Below are 19,991 nucleotides of genomic sequence, written 5' to 3'. Positions count from 1 at the left end.
AGATAGCAACTGGACTTGGGAAAACAGTGAAGAATTTTAGTAAGACCCTCAACAAAGGGGTAGAAAACATAAAAAAAAAGAAAAAAAATCAGAGATGAAGAACTCAATAAATAAAATTAAAATATGCTAGATAGAATGAATAGCAAGCTAGGGGAAGCAGAATTGATCAATGAGCTATAGGACAGATAATGGAAAGTAATCAAGCTGCACAGGAGAGGAAAAATAATACAAAAGAAACACAGACTTAGAGAACTCAGAGACATCATCAAGCATAATAACATTTATACTATCAGGATTACAGAAGGAGAAGAAAGAGAAATGGGGCAGAAAATTTATTTGATGAAATAATACCTAAAAATTTCCCAAATCTGGTGAAGGAAATAGAAATCAAGAATCAGGAAGCACAGAGAGAACCCCCAACAAAATCAACCTAAGGAGGTCCTCAGCAAGACACATAGTAATTAAAATGGCAAAAAAAAAAAAGTGATAAAGAGATAATTTAAAAGCAGCAAAGGAAAAGAAGGCAGTTACATACAAGATAAGCCCTATAAGGTTATCAGCAGAGTTTTCAGCAGAAACTATAGGCCAGAAGAGGCTGGTATGATGCACTCCAAGTACTGAAAGGATGGACGCCTGGGTGGCTCAGTGGTTGAGTGTCTGCCTTCAGCTTGGGTCATGATCCCGGGGTCCGGGGATCGAGTCCCACATTAGGCTCCCTGCGTGGAGCCTGCTTCTCCCTCTGCCTGTGTCTCTGCCTCTCTCTCTCTCTCTCTCTTTCTCTGTGTCTCATGAATAAATAAACAAATAAATAAATAATTTAAAAAAGTACTGAAAGGAAAACAAAACTAAACAAAGAACCATTAGAGCCAAGAATATTCTATCCAGTAAGGCTATAATTCAGAAGAAGAGATAAAGAGTTTCCCAGACAAACAAAAGTTGAAGGACTTCATGACCACTAAACCAGCACTATAAGAAATATTAAAGGGGACTGTAAGTGGAAAGGAATGGCAAGACCAAAATGAAAGGAAGCATGAAAGCAGTAAAAATAAAGATATCTATAAAATCAGTCAAAGGACTCACAAAATGAAAAGATGTAAAAGAAGTCACCACATACCTAAAATGTGCGTTTGGAGGGAAAGAGAAATAAGGTATGGATTCAGTGTTAAGTGACCAATAAGTTAATATCGACTGCTAAGGGCAGAAGCTGTTATATACAAGTTAAATGATATCCATGAATCAAAAACTACTAATAGACATGGAAAATTTAAGAGATAAGAATTCAAGTGTATCACTGAAGAAAGCCAGCTAACCATGAGAAAAGAGAGCGAGAGGAGAAAGGAACAGAGAACTGCTAAAATAACCATAAACACATAAAAAATGTTGATAACTACATACCTATCAATAAATGCATTGAATACAAATGTACTAAATTCTCCAGTCAAAAGTGTGATGGGTGGATAAAAAAGCAAGTCCTACCTCTCTGCTGCCTACAAGAGATTCATTTCAGACCTAAAAACACATGCAGATTGAAAGAGAAGGGATGGAGAATTGTTTATCAAGCAAAAGATGTGAAATGAAAGCCAAGGTAGCACTATTGTATCAGAAAAAAATAGACTTACAGAAATACTGTAACAAGAGGCAAAGAATGACATTATAAAATAACAATGAGAATAATGAGCAAAATATATAATACTTTTAAATATTTATGCACCCAACATTGGAGCACCCAAATGTATAAAACATCTAATAACGTAATGGATATAATCCACAGTAATACAATAATGGGGGGGACTTTAATACCCACTTACATCAATGGACAGACCATCAAAGCAGAAAATCAACAGGGAAACAGGCAAACTGAATCCAACAATGGATTAAATATTAGCAAATTGAATCCAAAGATACATTTAAAAAGTCACTTATGATCGAGTGGAATTTACTCATGAGATTCAAATGATGTTCAATATTCACAAATCAATCAACATGATTTATGCCATCAACAAGAGAAAGGATAAAAACTGTATGATCATTTAAATAGGTTCAGAAAAATCATCTGACAAAGTACAACTTCCAGTGATGATAAAATCCCACAACAAAATAGATTTAGAGGTAACATAACTCAACATAATAAAGGTGATATATAAAAAACCCGAGCTAACATCATACAAATAATGAAAACATTTTTCCCTTAGGTCAGGAATAAGACAAGGATGTTCACTATCACTACTTTTATTAAACATAGTACTGGAAGGCCCAGCCACAGAAATATGACAAGAAAAAGGGGGATAAAAAGGCATCCAAATTGGCAAGGAAGAAGTAAAACTTTCACTATTTTCAGATGACCCGATACTACATATAAAAAACCCTAAGGACTTCTCCAAAAAACTCCTAGACTGATAAATGAATTCAGTATGGTCACAGAATATAGAATCAATGTAGAGAAATACCTTGCATTTGTATACACTAATAAAGAAGCAGAAGAGAAACTAAGAGAAAAACAATTCCATTTAAAATTGCACCAAAACTAATAAAATACCTAGAAATACACTTAACCAAAGAGGTGAAAGACCTGTACTCTGAAAACTATAAAACACTGGCGGAGAAAATTGAAAGTGACACAAAGAAATGGAAAAATGTTCCATGTTCATGGTTTGGAAGAACAAATATTGTTAACATGTCCATATTATCCTAAGCAATCTATAGATTTAATGCAGTGCCTATAAAAATACCAACAGCATTTTTTTTTATTGGAGTTCAATTTGCCAACATATCACCCAGTGCTCATCCCATCAAGTATTTTTCACACAACTAGAGCAAACAATCCTAAAATTTGTATGGAACCACAAAACACACTGAATGGCCGAAAACAAAGCTAGAGGTGTCACAATTACAGATTTCAAGGTATCCTACAAAGCTGTAGCAATCAAAACGGTATGAAACTGGCACCAAATAGACACATACATCAACGGAACAGAGGAAAGAGCCCAGAAATAAACCCATGATTTTATGGTCAATTAAACGTTGCCAAGGGGGCAAGAATGTGCAACGGGAAATAGAAAGTCTCTTCAACAAGTGCAGTTGGGAAAACTAGACAGCTACATGCAAAAGAAAGAAGGTTGATCACTTTCTTACACCATAGACAAAAGAAGCTCAAGGTGGAATAAAGACCTAAATGAGGGGCTGAAATTCCATAAACATCTTAGGACAGAGCATAGGCATTAAGGTCTCAGATATTGGCCATAGAACATCATTCTAGATATGTCTCCAGAGCAAGGGAAACAAAAGCAAAAGAACCTATTAACTACATCAAATTAAAAAGCTTCTGAGAAGCCAATGAAACAATCAATAAAACAAAAAGACAACCTAAGGGATGGGAGGATCTGTTTGCAAATAATATATTTCATAAAGGGCTACTATCCAATATATATAAAGAACTTGTACAAGTCAACACCTAATAAAACAAATAATCCGATTTTTAAAAGGATGGAACACATGAATAGACGTTTCTCCAAAGAAGACACCCAGATGGTCAACAGACATAAGATGCTCAACATCACTCATCATCAGGGAAATGCAAATCAAAACCACAATGAAATATCACCTCACACCTGTCACATTGATTAAATACAAAAAAAAAAAAAAGAAAATACACAAGATATAAGTGTTGGAGACTCCTAAGTGGTTCAGGCGTTGAGCATCTGCCTTTGGCTCAAGGAGTGACCCTGAGGTCCTGGGATTGAGTCCCGCTTCAGGCTCCCCGCAGGGAGCCTGCTTCTCCCTCTGCCTGTGTCTCTGCCTCTCTCTCTATGTCTCTCATGAATAAATCAATAAAATCTTAAAAAAAAAAAAGGAAACAAGTCTTGGGGATGATGCGAAGAAAAAGGAACCCTTGTACATTGTTGACGGAAATTCAAACTGGTGCAGCCACTATGGAAAAGAGCATGGCGGTTCCTCAAAGCATTAAAAATAGAATTACCAGAGGACCCAGTTATTGTGCTACTTGATATTTACCCAACGAATGTAAAAACACTAAAATGAAAAGATATAAGCTCCCTGATGTTTCCTCTAGCATTATTTACAACAACCAAATTATGAAAACAGCCCAAGTGTCCATTTATGGATAAACAGAGAAAAAAGATATGATAGGCGCACATGATGAAATATTACTCAGTCATGAAAATGACTAGAATCTTGCCATTTGCAAAACATGGAGCTAGACAGTATGATAGTGAGTGAAAAAAGTCATTCAGAGAAAGGTTAATGCCGTATGGTCTCAAATTCACTCACATGTGGATTTTAAGACACACACAAAAAAGGAACAAAGAGAAAAGAGACAAAGGAAAAACCAGACTCTTATTTATCTATAGAGAACAGACTATTGATTCCCAGAGGGGAGGTGGGTGGAGGAGACGGGAAAACAGGGGAAGGGGATTAGGATTACATTTATGTTCATGAATGTTGACTAATGTATAGAATTGCTGAATCACTGATTTTATACCTGAAACTAACTCACATGGTATGTTAACTATAGTGGAATTGAAAAAAATCCCAAAGAAAAAATAACTCTGCAAAACAAAAAGGTGTAGTTCTTGGTGTTTCTTGGTTTTTCTTCCCAGGTAGACTCAATGCTCCTTGAATACAGTGCCTCATCACTCCCCTGTGCACACTGTACTTTCATGAGTGCTTGGGTCCAGGCAGGTGCTAAGGGGCTGGTGGTGAGTGAATATGTACTAATGCCAGTCAGATGGAGGGGGAACTCTTTAGATGTTTCCATGTCCTGTGGTCTCTGTGATGCCTGCTGGTTCCTCCCGAAGAATAATGGAGGACTGGGGGTTGCTGAGGCTGCTACAATCATGGGGAATCTGGACAAGCAAATAGAGCATCTGTTGAAAAGAAACCCTTGGGCCCTAATGGCACCTTGGTCCAGACCAAGTCCCCAGATCTGGTTTAATCCCTAACCAACTGCAGTTCCCACCTCCCCGAGAAATAAAGTCTTCACCATCAGTGAGGGACTCTCTGGTTTGGCCCAGGGAGGTTCTCTGTCACATGGGCCCTCTCCATCAACACCAAGGGGAGGTCATCCGCATGGTTAGACCCCCTGCTCTCCCCGTTAAGGGTAAGGGACCTTCCCTGGAACACTCCTTTCTCTTCTCTCACCAACTTCCTTCCTATGAAACCCTCCATTTGCACCACTGCTCAGAGCTCCCCTTACCTGCCAGGTGGGAGGCTGCCCCATTCTTGAATCACTTAATAAAACCAGGTGGATTTCTGAATGTAACTCTTTGGTTGTTTTTTTGCCACTAGCAGTGAGAAGTCAGAGATGTGAAGGAGCTGGCGTGGGGGTGGGACAGGGAAGGAAATACCTGGGGGGGGGGGTGTCACAGGGCAGGAGGGACAGAGGGACAGCAGGTCCAGGGCTGGTGCTGGGAGCTGGGTGTTTTCCTGGGTTACTGTCTGGGTGAGAAGAAAGGGCTGAGAGGTGGGGCCACTATTCCAGGCCACACAGGACTTGTTCTGTAGCATCCGAATCAGGGGGCGGGGGCGGGATGGACGCTGGTGACAGGGAGAAGCTGGAGGCCAGAGGGGAGGCAGAGCACGAGGGGAAGTGAGACTGAGTAGGTGTCCAGGGCTGAGGGAGGAGCACATTTGCATTGTGGCAGAGACTCAGGGAAGGGTTGTGTGTGGAGAGGAAGTCAGAGGAGAGGGGCTGGGAGGGGGTCGGTGTGTGAGGACAGACGTCAAAGAGCCACTTTGCAAGAGAAAGAACATCTGCAAACACGATGCTGTTCCTGCAACTTGTGCTGTTGGTGGTTCTCCTCCCGGAGGGTGACAGCGAAGATGGTGAGAGCTCGGGTCCTGTCCAATCTGTGCACGTGTGTGCGTGTGTGTGTGTGCGTGCATGTGTGTGATGTGTGTAAATGTCCTTGTGTGCCTCTAAGTGCACATTTGATTATGTGTATACATGTGTGAGGGCATGAGTGTGTCTGGCAGTCTGTGTATTTGTGATGAATTTATGTCTTGTGTGTCTTTATGCAAGTGTTTTAATATGTGTTTGTGTGTGTGTATGTGTCTCTGTGTCTGTATACTTGTGTGTTTGTATATATTTGTTTGTGTAAGAATGTGTGTACGTTTCTATGTGTGTGTTTTTGTGTGGATGTGCATGTGTGCACTTGTTGTCTCGGTTCCCAGCAGAGACCTGGGCAGGGAGACAGTCAGCCTGCTTCCTCCCCGAGCATCCCCAGCCCCAGGGTCCTGTGCTCTCCTGAAGGATGGGTGCGAGGCCCGGGCTCTGGGGCAGCACGTGTCTCCTGAGATGCCTATGGCTTCTCTGTCCTCCAGATTTTGGGTCCCGTCCCCGGCCCCTTAGTCTCCATTCCCTCTCCTTCCCAATGCCCTCCTCTTTCTCAGTCTATCTGTCCTTTTCCCACAGCCTTCCAGGAGCCAGTCTCCTTCCAAGTCATCCTGACCACATCCTTTTACAACAGCTCCTGGACACAAAATCTTGCCTCAGCTTGGCTGGATGAGCTGCAGACTCACAGCTGGGACAGTGACTCTGGCACTTTCTTGTTCCTGTGGCCTTGGGCCAAAGGCAAATTGAGCAAAGAGGAGCTGATTGAACGGGAAAGGACATTCCATACGTTCTCCATTAGATTTCCTCTGATATTTCAGGACAGTGTCAGTGACTGGCAGCTTGAATGTGAGTTCAGTTCCCTCTGAGTGGGATGGAGGAGGCTGGTCTGTGTGTGTCCTGGGATCCTTCTTTCTCCAGGAAAGAGGCTCCATTGAACCTCATGTGTCCCCATCACGAAGCTGAATCCCACCACTGTGGGCAGAGCGTGGAGCCAGACTGTGATTCTTGAAAAGCTTCACATCTTCTGCTCCGTCCCGCTCCTCTCATTGACCACAGGGCCCTCCTGTCCCACTAGTTCTCCCACGACCACCCCTTTCCCTGGCCTCCAACCAGGCACCTCTGGTCCTCTCTCTGTGACTGACTCCTTAATCTGCTTTTCTCCTCATTCAGTCCTATCAGCAATGTCTATCTATGTGTTCCCTGTACCCCACTGCTCTCCCTTCATTTTAAATTGTTTTTACATGAACTTCTCTGCTGAGCCTTTCTCTTTCCTCTGCCCACATCCTTCATGTCTCTCCTCTAACATTCATTCCTTCCTCCATCATTCACCTCTCTCTTTCCACCTCCAGCTACCACCGCTTCCCCTTTATCTGAGCCTCCCATCAAATCAAATTCTATGCAATTCCCTCCAATCCCCTGAACTTCTCTACTTCCACTATCCTAGGCTTTGCCTTATCTCATTTTAGTTTTTTCACTCCCCCTGTCCTGTAATTCACAGTCTCTCTTCCCAGATCCCTTTCAGGTACAGATGGCAGAAGGCTGTGGCCTGTACTTTGGGAAACCATCTGTAGGATTCATGCAGATTGCTTATCAAGGATCAGATCTTGTGAGTTTCCAGAACAAGTCATGGTGGCCATCTCCAAAGGGAGGAAGGAGAGCTCAGCAAGTCTGCAAACTGTTAAATCAGTACCATGTGGTCAATTTAAGAATACATTCACACATCAATGACTTCTGTCCCCATTACCTGTTGGGTCTTCTTGATGCAGGGAAGGCAGATCTCCAGCGACAAGGTCAGTCCTGCTCCCTCGCCCCAAGAATTCTCTATTCTGCACTCATAAATTTGCATTATTCCCTCACATTCAGGGTAGGAAGGAATCAAGAGGGAGAAGGGATGATGGTGATAAGTCTAAGGGCGAAGACCTCCCCTCAGTCTGTGAATCCCTGTCCTGTTTCACAGTGAGGCCTGAGGCCTGGCTGTCCGCTGGCCCCAGCCCCAGTTCTGACCATCTGCAGCTGGTGTGCCATGTCTCCGGCTTCTACCCCAAGCCTGTGTGGGTGACGTGGATGCGGGGCGAGCAGGAGCAACAGGGCAGCTGGCGAGGTGACGTCCTGCCCCATGCTGATGGCACGTGGTACCTTCAGGTGTCCTTGGATGTGAAAGCCAAGGAGGTGGCCGGCCTGTCCTGCCGTGTGAGACACAGCAGTCTAGGAGGCCAGGACATGGTCCTCCACTGGGGTGAGGAAGAACTGGGCCCAGCTGGGAAAGGGGCAGGGGGTCCTTCACCAGAGCAGGAGAGTCAGAAGAAAAATTAGGGATTCTAGGAACTCCAGGCCAAGAAGAACAAAAAATCAGTAACCCAAGAGATGGAAGAGCTGAGGGTGAGGGTCCTGCAGATGTGGGAGGATGCGGAGGGTGAGGTGAAGTGTCCATCTCTGAGGAGGGATGGGAGAAGGGAAAGGCGGAAGGGCGGCTGGTGAGACGGATGGTGACAGGAGTGGAGAGGACCTGAGAGGTGCAGTTCAACCCGGGGTGGACGGGAAATGACACCCTCTGTGCCCAACCCCACAGAGCGGCCCCACTCCATGGGCTTGGTCTTCCTGGTGGTGATCGTGCCCCTGGTGCTCCTGGCAGGCCTGGCGTGGTGTCTCTGGAAGCGCTGGTGAGTCTCTGGAGCCCCCTTCCTGCTCTTTCCCACGTGTCTCCCCACCTTTCAGTGTGTCCTCAGCCCTCCTGCCACCCGTGCCCTTCCCCCCTGCAGGCTCCCCTCCACCTGCTGCAGAGGGATTCCTTTTTATTCCTCCTAGGAAAACACACAACAGACCTCAGTGCACGGACTTCCCTTTGAAGTGAGATCCCAGCAGCCCAGGCCCCTGGACTGACCTCAAGGCAGCTCAGCAGGGATGCCCTGGCAACTCTCTGTGTGCAACTTTGCCTTTGATTCCTGCTTAATGATCAATTGTCAATATAAGCTAAGTGTAATTTACTGGGATTTGTTGTTCTAACTTGATTCTGGAGCTTCAGTCTCAAAATTGAATTCAGAGCAAAATGAAATCCTTATAACCTCCCCAAGTCCCTGGCATCAGATGTCACTTCCTCCAGTGAGCCCTCCCTGATTTATAATTGGAATCAGTCTCTGCCTGGTGAGAATTTTAACTCACAATTTGGCAGTTCTATTCCAGATACCCATGGCTTTTTGCCACTGTTAGGTTCCTTTCCCCTTTCTAATTCTTAGGCCTCTGAAGAGCAATGTCCATGTCTTTATGATATTTGTAATTTGGTAAGGTGTCTCACATGCATGAAATAAAAATCCCGGTGAATAAATGCTAAGTCCATAGGCTTTTCTTTTTCTATTACTTCCTGAAATGTTTGTAGTAGTTGAGATGTTTGATGCTTGAAGGATGGACAGATATCCCCCACTTCAGGCCAATCATTGTATAGATTCCATGTGACCTCACCCAGTGCGATGGTTTGGGTCCAGGCATCTGGTCCAGGTGGCACAGTCACACAAAGTTGATTTTTTGTGGCCAATGTTTGAGGCTCTCTCTTGTCCTGAAGGATACGATGTGAGGTATAAGCTTGAAAAACCACAATCATTTTTGCACCACAGAAGCAAGTCTGAGGAGAATTTGCTACTCAAGAAGACAGGGAAATTGTATACATGAAATTTTCCAAGGGGGTAGATCTGAAGTGTTCTCACCAAAAGAAAGGTAATTAGAAGAATGGAAAAAGAAACCAGAGGGTCGGCGGGAGGAGCTAGGATGACGGAGTAGTAAGCAGATTACAGGCTTGCCTCATCCCTTAAACTCCGCTAGATAAATATCAAAGTATTCTGAATACCCAAGAAATCTATCTGATGGCTGACGGAACAAACTACACAGCTAGAGAGAGAGAGAAGAGGCCACATCATGGAAGGTAGGAGGTGCAGAGACATGATTTGGGGGAGAAATGGATTGTGGTTTCTGCTAGGGGTAGGAGCCATGGTCATGGAGAGAGGAGAGAGAGAGAGAAGTGAACATGGGACCACACAAGGAAAAATTTCCAGAAAGCCAATGACTGGGAAAATAAGAGGCCCTTATTTTTCTGAGATTTTGTAGCCAACAGGGCTCAAAGACTGGAATTTTGGAGGTCCACATTATGGCTGGTGTGGAGCCTTGAAGGGATTGCAATGATCCTGTGGAGAAGCCCAGGGGCACACAGCGTGATCTGAGGTCTGTTAGGATGCACTGGGAGCGATGTTGATCCTTCTCGTAGTGCACCTGGGAGAGATGCCGTTGCCTCTCTGGGTACATAAGGGACAGCAGGTGCCATTAGCCTCCTGCACCCTTTAGTGTAAGTGCAGCAACACTGGCAGAAGGCAGATAGCCCGGACACTAGCTATTTGCTATGCTTTACGACAAACTCCATGCTCCTGTGCTTTGGTGCAACTGCCCATCTGGAACAAACCTGCACCCCTCTCAGTGCAGCAAGACCCTCTCTGAGATGACCAGTGTGAGGCCCTGCCATGCCAGCTCCCTAAAGTTTGGAGCTTTACATCTCAGCTAACCTGCCTGGGATAGAACACAAGGGTACTGTGCTGCCTGGTGGGCAGACAGTCTACACACAAGTAGAGTTAAGGCATTGATCTGAGAGGCATCTGGGGACACATGAGGGGAGATTGTTTGCTCTTCTGGGAATTGGAGAGTGGTGGACATGAACTCCCCTCTCTGAGGATGACAAAGGGGGCTGGTGCCTTTCTCTTACCCCACCCTTCAGCCTAAACTAACATCAGTAAACATTACAACACCCACAGTGGAGGCTTGAGCCTCTTGTACAAAGACCCACCCCCCCTGTGCTTTGCAGGTGCAACTTTTCTTAGGCAAGTGTACTTGAGAAACAGAGCAGCAGGCATCTCCTCCAGAAGACCAGCAGATCCTCCACATGCAGCACAGCTACTGACCACAGGAATTCTGTAAATCTATTTCTAGTGGAAATAGGATCTGGCTCTTTTAAGAAGCAGATCAGGGCACACATAGTTAAAACTCACCATACTTTGGGCAAGGTCCAAAAATATCCACTGCAGGCAGGGAGAAACTCTTCAGAGGAATGACCTAAGGGAAAGAGTAGACAAAACACAGAAGCAGGGTGTGTACATCATACACCAGAGACACTTCATGAAGCAATAGACACTGGATGGCATATGACCTCTTCTTTAAAGAGTTATTACTCTCAGGAACAGAAACATAACGGGCCTTTCTAACACAGAGAAGACAGAGATTTAGATAAAATGCCACGATAGAGGAATTCATTCCAAAAGAAAGAACAAGAAAAGGTCAAAGCCAAGGATCTAATGAAAACAGATATAAGTAATATGACTGATCAATAAGTTATAACAACAATCATGAGGATACTAACTGGGCTTGAGAAAAGCATAGAGGACAGCAGGAAGTCCCTTACCACAGAGATAAAATAACTAGATACCAGTCAGGACAAAATTAATAATGCTATAACTGAGATTTGAAACTGACTAGATGTAATAACAACAAGGGTGGACAAAGCAGAGGAATGAAGAAGTGACATAGAAGATAAAATTATGGGAGCACCTGGATGGCTCAGTCAGTTAAGTGTCTGCCTTAGGCTTGGGTCATGATTCTGGGGTCCTGGATTTGAGCCCTGCAACAGGCATACTGCTTAGTGGGGAAACTGCTTATATCTCTCCCTTTGCCCCTCCCCCATAAATAGATAGATAGATAAATAAATACATAAATAAATTTTTAAAAGAAGATAAAATTATGGAAATAATGAAGCTGAAAAGAAGAGGGAAAGAAAAATATTGGGTTATGAATGTAGACTTAGGAAACTCGGTGACTTCATACAGCATAAAAACATTCATATCTTAGGAGTCCCAGAAGAAGAAGAGAGGGAAAGGGGGTAGAAGGTTTATTTGAGAAAATTATAGGTGAAAACACCCTCTTTCCTAATCTGGGGAAGGAAACAGACATCTAAATCCAGAAGGCCCAGAGAACTCCTATCAAAACCATCAAAAGCAGGCCACCATCAAGGCATATCATAGTTAAATTTGCAAAATATAGAGATAAGGAAAAAATCCTAACAGCAACAAGAAAAAAGAAGCTCCTAACTTACAAGGGAAGGCAAATAAGGTTAGGAGCAGATCTGTCCACAGAAACTTGACAGGCCAGAAGAGAGTAGCAAGATATATTCACCACGTTGAATGGGGAAAATATGCAGCCAAGAATACTACATCCAGAAAGGCTGTCATTCAGAATAGAAGGAAAGATAGAGAGTTTCCCAAACAAAAACTAAAGGAGTTTGTGGTCAGTAAGCCAGCCCTGAAAGAAATATTAAAGGACTCTGAGTGGGAAAGAAAGACCAAATGCAACAAAGACTGGAAAGTAACAGAGAAAATCTCCAGAACCAACAACAAAACAAGTAATAAAATGTTACTAAATTCTTATGTATCAATAAACACTCTGAATCTAAATGGACTAAATGCTCCAATCAAAAGACATAGGGTGTCACAAAGGATGAAAAATCAAGGCCATCTACATGCTGCCTACAAGAGGCCCATTTCAGACCTAAAGACACCTGCAGACTGAAAGTGAGGGGATGGAGACCATTTATCATGTAAATAGAGGTCAAAAGAGAACCAGAGTATCCATACTTACCTCAGACAAACTAGATTATAGAGCAAAGACTGTAACAAGAGAAATAAGAAGAGCACTATATCATAATAAAGGGGTCTATCCAACAAAAAGACCTAACCAATGTAAATATTTATGCTCCCACCTTGGGAGCGCTCAAATGTGTAAAGTAATTAATAACAAACATAAAGGGACTCATTGATAATAATAGTAGGGGACTTTAAAACCCCACTTACAGGGACGCCTGGGTGGCTTAGCAGTTGAGTGTCTGCCTTTGGCTCAGGGCATGACCCCGGGGTCCTGGGATTGAGTCCCACATCAGGCTCCCTGCAGGAAGCCTGCTTCTCCCTCTGTCTATATCTCTGTCTCTCTCTGTGTGTCTCTCATGAATAAATAAATAAAATTAGAAAAATAAACCCTCACTTGCAGCAATGGACAGATCATCTAAGAGAAAGTCAACCAGGAAGTGAAGGCTTTGAATGACACACTGGGCCAGATGGACCTAACAGATACATTCAGAAAATTTCATCCTAAAGCAGCAGAACACACATTCCTTTGGAGTACACACGGGGCATTCTTCAGAACAAATCACATACCAGGTCACAAATCAGATCTCAATAAGCACAAAAGATTGAGATTATATGACATATTGTTCAACCACAATGCTATGAAACTTGAAGTGAATCAAAAGAAAAAAATTTGGAATGACCACAAATACATGGAGGTTAAAGTACATCCTACCATAGAATGAGTGGGCCAACTAGGAAATTAAAGAAGAAATTTTAAAAATTTAAAAAATTTTGGAAGCAAATGAAAATGAAAACATAACAGTCTGAAATGTTTGGGGTACAACAAAGGCAATTTTAAGAGGGAAGTATATTGAAATACAGGCCTACCTCAAGAAGCAAGAAAAATCTCAAATACACAACCTAATCTTACACAAAGAGGAACTAGAAAAAGAACAACAAATGAAGCCTAATGCCAGCAGAAGAAGGGAAATAATAAACATTAGAGCATAAGTAAATGATATAGAAACAAAAAAGACTGAGAAACAATAGAACAGATGAAACCAGGTGTTTAGTCTTTAAAATAATTAATAAAATCGATAAACCCCTAGCCAGACTTATAAAAAATAAACGACTAGTACCCAACTAAATAAAATCATGAAGAGAGAAGAGAGATCATAGCCACACCACAGAAACACAATAACATAAACACAGAAACATAATAAGAGAATATTATGAAAAATTATATGTCAACAAATTGGACAATCTAGAAGAAGTGGATAAATACCTAGTAACAAATAAGCTACCAAAACTGAAAGAAAAAAGAGGAAACTTGAACACACTCATAAGCAGCAAAACAATTAATTAGTAATAAAAAATCTCCCAAGAAACAAAAGTCCGTGGCTGGATGTCTTTGCAGGGGAATTTTACCAGACGTTTAAAGAAGAATTAACAGCTATTCTTCTCAACATGTTCCAAGTTATAGAAATGGAAGGAAAACTTCCAAACTCCTTCCATGAAGCCAGCGTTACTTTGATTCCAAAACTACACAAAGACCCCACTGAAAAAAGAGATTGAGGATTGATGCTGGCTTACATCAACATCCCGGATGAACACAAATGCAAAAATTCTCAACAAAATACTATCAAATCAAATCTAACAATACCTGCACCCCGATGTTTCTAGCAGCAATGTCCACAATAGCCAAACTGTGGAAGGAGCCTTGGTGTCCATTGAAAGATGAATGGATGAAGAAGATGTGGTTTATGTATACAATGGAATATTCCTCAGCCATTAGAAATGACAAATACCCACCATTTGCTTCAATGTGGATGGAACTGAAGGGTATTATGCTGAGTGAAATGAGTCAATCGGAGAAGGACAAACATTATAGGGTCTCATTCATTTGGGGAATATAAATAATAGTGAAAGGGAATAGAAGGGAAGGGAGAAGAAATTGGTAGGAAATATCAGAAAGGGAGACAGAACATAAAGACTCCTAACTCTGGGAAACAGACTAGGGGTGGTGGAAGGGGAGGAGGGCGGGGGGTGGGGGTGAATGGGTGACAGGCACTGAGCGGGGGCACTTGATGGGATGAGCACTGGGTGTTATTCTGTATGTTGGCAAATTGAACACCAATAAAAAATTAATTTATTATTAAAAAAATAAAAAAATAAAAAAATAAAAAATAAAAGTCATTCACCACAATCGAGTGGGATTTATTCCTGTTCTATATTTACATATCAATGAACACGATGCACCACATTAATAAAAGAAATGATAAGAACCATATGATCCTGTCTTTTAGATCTGTCTTTGAAGCAGAAAAAGCATTTGAGAAAGTACAACGTCCATTCATGATAGCAATCTTCAACCACGTAGCAACAGAGGGAAGATACCTCAACATCATAAAGGCCATACATGAAAGACACAGCTAATATCATGCTCAGTGGGGGAAAACTGAGAGCTTTACCTCTACAGTCAAAATTAAGGCAGGGATGTCCACTTTCACTATTATTATTTAACATAGTACTGGAGGTGCTGGCCTCAGCAATAGGGGTGGTGGAAGGGGAGGAGGGCAGGGGGTGGGGGTGACTGGATGGCGGGCACTGAGGGGGGCACTTGACGGGATGAGCACTGGGTGTTATTCTGTATGTTGGCAAAATGAACACTAATAAAAAATAAATTTATTAGTAAAAAAAAAGAAAAGAAAATGAAACAAAAAGCATCCTAATTGGAAAGGAAGAAGTCAAACTTCCATTATTCTCAGAGGACATGACACTCTATATAGAAAACCCAAAAGCCTTCACCAGAAAAATTGTTAGACTGACACCTGAATTCAGTAAAGTCCCAGGATACAAAATCATTGTACAGAAGTCAGTTGCATTTCTAGACACCAATAATAAAGCAGTAGAAAGAGAAAGAAATCAAGGAATCAGTCCCATTTACAGTCCCCGGGCTCTCCAGTTCCATCAGCCAATACCTTTCCTGTGTGATTTCAGCCCAACAAGGTGGGTTTCTATCCTTAGTGACCGGAAGCTCCCCTCTGATGGACGTGGACAACGCCCTTGGGGACGCTGGGTTAAGGTCTCTCTTCCTTGCAGCGTTCCTCCTCACTTCTCTCTTCCTTTCTCTCGATGCTTGAAAATATTCCTCTATCCCTTTTCTTGCCTATTTGTGTTTTCTTCATGTGTCCTTGTCTTGTAACACTCTTATCCTGTCTTGCTTATTAAACATGACATCTTGAGCAATCCCTGTCCTGGGTGTTTTCATGGATTTCTGACGGATCACAGGTCAGGAATCAAGGTTGCTGCTGCTGATTAAGTGACTGGTAGAAATTCATCTTTCAGGGTCTTCCTAGAGTTGGAAGAACAAGATACACCAGCATGTAATAAACTAAGAAGTGTTCTGACAGTGACAGCGAAATACTCAAAATGCAGGATTTTCTGCAGAGGAAATCCACTGATGCCTTGGATCATCCATTCATTAATTCACTCGTTCCTCACTTATTCAGCATTTCCTATTTGTATGGTAAACATATTCTCTAAGAGTGGTTCCAACATGAATGAGAGGAAGCTCTGTGTCCAGATATTTAAGGCAAATGAATAATCTCTTCCTCCAAGCTTGTTCATTTTTTGATGTTTACTTTTAATCACCCTGAGACAAACTTCAGAACTGTTCAATAAGAAAAATCAACTACATATATTTGAAGAACTAATTGGCTTCATTAAATGGTGCATGACTCACACAATACCCCATCTGACCCACAGGGCAGTACTCAGAGGAGTTGTACAGAATGGAAGGTTTTTATAGAGGGGGTGTGGGGCCAGGGAGTTAGTAGCAAAAGAGAAAGATTGTTTCAGGGACAGGTCCGTTTTCTTGGGAGAAAAATAGTTTTTTTTTTTTTTTTTTTTTTTTTTTTTTTTTTTATCATGCACATGACTTCATCCGCCTTCAGGGGACAGAGGGGTCTCAGTAGACAGATTCATTGGCTCTGATGGAAAGAAAAATTTCTTGCCTGACCTGTTAAGGCTACATTTCTGGGTGAGGGTGGGGGTTGGGGTGGTAGTGATTGAAACTGTAATTAGATCGGTAGGAAGCTCCAGTGTGGGAACCGGGTCTAAATGACACCATGTGGACCTGTGACTTTCTTTTTCTAGTAAGATGTGCCTCATGGGGACGTATCTTCAGAGTCTTGTCCCTCCACTAGCAGAGAAGCTCTGGGTACCTTGCTGGCTACCCTGCTTGGGGCAGAGAGTGGGGCACTAGCTCTGTTTCTGATCCAGTCTCATCCTCAACTATGCGCTTTGTTTCTCAGTTTTGGGATCATTGAGCACTTACTTACTGGGCCCTCTTTTAGATTTTGGGGGTTCATTTTAAGAGGGATGTATGTATATCTAATGCCCCAAACCAACAAATTAAGTCATGATTTTAAGTGAGCAAACATCAGTTAAGGGTCATTTTTAGAAAATATTATTTCAAGCAGTTATATTGTTGGGTACAGCCTATACATTATCATAAAACTCAGTACATGAAGTTCTGGGGAAGAAGGTACTGAGAAGGGCCCTACAATCACCTCTTCCCAATGAGACGACACCTGTATCTGTGTAAATAATCTAGAAAATGACCCAAAGACTGCCGGAACTAACTCTCCACAGCTAAGTGTAGAAGAAAGGCCACATGGACCTGGCAGGATGGGTGGAGATGCAATGAAGAGAGCCTCCACAGGGCATACATGATATACATAGGAGACACCCCTAAAGTGTCAGGCTCTGGTAAACAGGAGACTCTGCCCTGCAGAGCACCACAGAAACTCTTATTCATAAGGACATCACTTTTAAGAGCAGAAGATGTAACTAACTTTTCTAACATGGAGAAAAAAGAAAAGAGACTTAAACAAAAAGAGGACACAGGGGAATATGTCCCAAGTGAAAGAATAGGACAAAATCACAGTAAGAGAAAGAAGAGAAAAAGAGATAAGTAATATGTCTGATAGAGAACTTCAAGTAATGATAATAAAGTTACTCCCTAGTCTTGAGAGACAAATAGAGGACCTCAGTGAGACCCAAAACAGAGAGATAGATAACATAAAAAGGAACCAACCAGTGATGAAGAACTCAAAAAATGAAATTAAAAATACACTATATGGAATGAACAGGAGAATTGAGGAAGCAGAATAGATCAGTGACCAGGAAGACAGGATATAGAAAGCAATCAAGTTGAATAGGTGAGAGAGAAAGAAAGAGAGAGAGAGAGAGGGAGAGAGAGATAGAGATAGAGAGAGAGAGAGAGAGAGAGAGAGAGAGAGAAATACAAAAGGAAAATAGACTTAGGGAACTCAGTGATACCATCAAGCATAAAAGCATTATACATCACAGAAGGAGAAGAACGAGAAAAAGGGCAAAAGTTTATTTGAAGAAATAATGGCTGAAAACTTCCCAAATCTGGTGAAGGAAACAGAAATCAAGAATCAGGAGGCACAGAAAGCTCCCAAGAAAATCAATGCAAAGAGGTCCACACCATGATACATATTAATTAAAATGTCAAAAAGTAGTAATGAAGGTGAATTTTAAAACCAGCAAGAGAAAGTTACATGCAAGGGAAACTCATAACCCATATCAGCTGAGTTTCAATCAGAAATTTTGCAGGCTAGAAGAGAGTGGCATGGTATATTCAAAATACTGAAAGGAAAAAAAAATCTCCAGGCAAGCATACTCTATCCAGCAAGACTATCATTCAGAACAGAGAAAGAGAGAGATAAAGAGTTTCTCAGACAAACAGATGTGAAAGGAATTCGTGACCATAACCTAGCACTACAAAATATGTTAAAGGGGACTCTGAGTGGGAAGGAAAGGAAATACCACAGGAAAGAAAGCAGAAAACCAGTAAAAATAAAGATATCCATAAAAATCAGTCAAGGAACTCACAAAATAAAAGACTGCAAAGTAGGACACTGTATTTCAAAAATGTGAGAGTAGGGAAGGGAGAGGGATAGAGAATGGCTTCAAACTTAAGTAACAGTAACTTAATGTTGACTGCTACATAAAGAAGCTGTTATATACAAACCAAATTATAACCTCAAATCAAAAATTAATAATAGATATGTAAAAAATAAAGAGAAAGTATCCCAGTATATCACTAAAGAAAGCCAATTAACCAAGGGAAAGAGAGGGAGAAGAGAAAGAATAGAAAACTTCAAAAACAGTCATAAAACAAGTAGCAAAATGGCAATAATTATATACCAACCAATAATTACATTGGGCAGCCCAGGTGGCTCAGTGGTTTAGCATCACCTTCAGCCCAAGGTGTGATCCTGGAGACCCGGGATCGAGTCCTACTTCAGGCTCCCTGCATGGAGTCTGCTTCTCCCTCTGCCTGTGTCTGTGCCTCTCTCTCTCTCTCATGAATAAATAAATAAAATTATAAAAATCAATTAAAAAATAAATAATAAAATTAAAAAAATAATTACATTGAACGTAAGTGGACTAAATTTTCCAATCATAAATCATAGAGAGATTGGATGGATAAATAAATAAGACACATTTCTATGCTGCCTAGAAGAGACTCATTACAGACCTAAAGACACATGCAGATTCAGAGTGAAGGGATGGAAAATCATTTATCAAGCAAATAGTTGGGAATGGAAGCCAGAGTAGAATACTTGTATTGGAGAAAATAGGCCTTAAAAGAAAAACTTTAAAAAGGGAAAAAGGATAATATATAACAATAAAGGGAGCAATCCAACAAGAAAATATAACAGTTATAAATATTATGCACCCAACATGGAAGCACCCAAATACATAAAGCTGCTAGTAACCACCAAAAAGATAATGAATAGCAATACGACAATAGTGAGGGACTTAAACATCCCACTTATGTGGATGAACAGACCATCCAAGCAGAAAATCAACAAGGAAATTGCCTTTAATGACACATTGGACCAGATAGATCTGAATATTTCAGAACATTCCATCTGAAGACAGCAAAATACACATTCATTTCAGGTGCAGGTGGAACATTTCCAATAAAAAATCCCATATTAGGCCACAACACAAGTCTCAACAAATCCAAAAAGATCACCATGATACCACTCATCTTTTCTGACCATGACAATATGAAAGCAGAAATTAACCACAAGCAAAAGATAGAAAGAGGACAACTACAAAGTGGTTAACTAACATACTGTTAAATAATGAATGGATCAACCAAGAAATCAGAGGAAATAAAAAAATACGTAGAGACAAATGAAAATGGAAACACAATTGTCCAAAATTTTGGGGATGGAGCCAAAGTTGTTCTAAGAAGTAATTTTATTTTGTTTTATTTTGTTTATTTTTATTTTTATTTTTTAAATAAATTTATTTTTTATTGGTGTTCAATTTGCCAACATACAGAATAACACTCAGTCCTCATCCCATCAAGTGCCCCCCTTAGTGCCCGTTACCCAGTCACCCCACCCCCTGCCCAACTCCCCTTCTACCCCCCCTTGTTCATT

General features: G+C 41.6%; 1 protein-coding gene across 3 annotated transcripts in view; it reads left to right on the top strand.

Moving 5' to 3' along the window:
• The window catches only part of LOC112642937 (T-cell surface glycoprotein CD1a-like), a 114,654-nt gene that overhangs the window by 49,650 nt on the left and 45,013 nt on the right, over nt 1–19,991 (top strand). The window contains exons 1-6 of one of the 3 annotated variants that reach the window (XM_025420690.3): nt 5,549–5,841; nt 6,431–6,697; nt 7,363–7,641; nt 7,809–8,087; nt 8,421–8,511; nt 8,657–9,179. The exons of 1 other annotated variant lie outside the window; for it this stretch is intronic. In XM_025420690.3, the coding sequence (XP_025276475.3) occupies nt 5,781–5,841; nt 6,431–6,697; nt 7,363–7,641; nt 7,809–8,087; nt 8,421–8,511; nt 8,657–8,702 (1,023 nt within the window). In that variant the 5' untranslated portion in view covers nt 5,549–5,780 and the 3' untranslated portion in view covers nt 8,703–9,179. Of the gene's footprint in view, nt 1–5,548; nt 5,842–6,430; nt 6,698–7,362; nt 7,642–7,808; nt 8,088–8,420; nt 8,512–8,656; nt 9,180–19,991 lie in introns of those variants that run through there. One more of the 3 variants, XM_049106953.1, reaches the window with a different exon arrangement.

The sequence above is a fragment of the Canis lupus genome, chromosome 38 (assembly GCF_003254725.2).
Source record: "Canis lupus dingo isolate Sandy chromosome 38, ASM325472v2, whole genome shotgun sequence".
Lineage (NCBI taxonomy): Eukaryota > Metazoa > Chordata > Mammalia > Carnivora > Canidae > Canis > Canis lupus.
The sequence above is the reverse complement of the archived record's forward strand: the minus strand, read 5'-3'. Positions and strand labels throughout refer to the sequence as shown.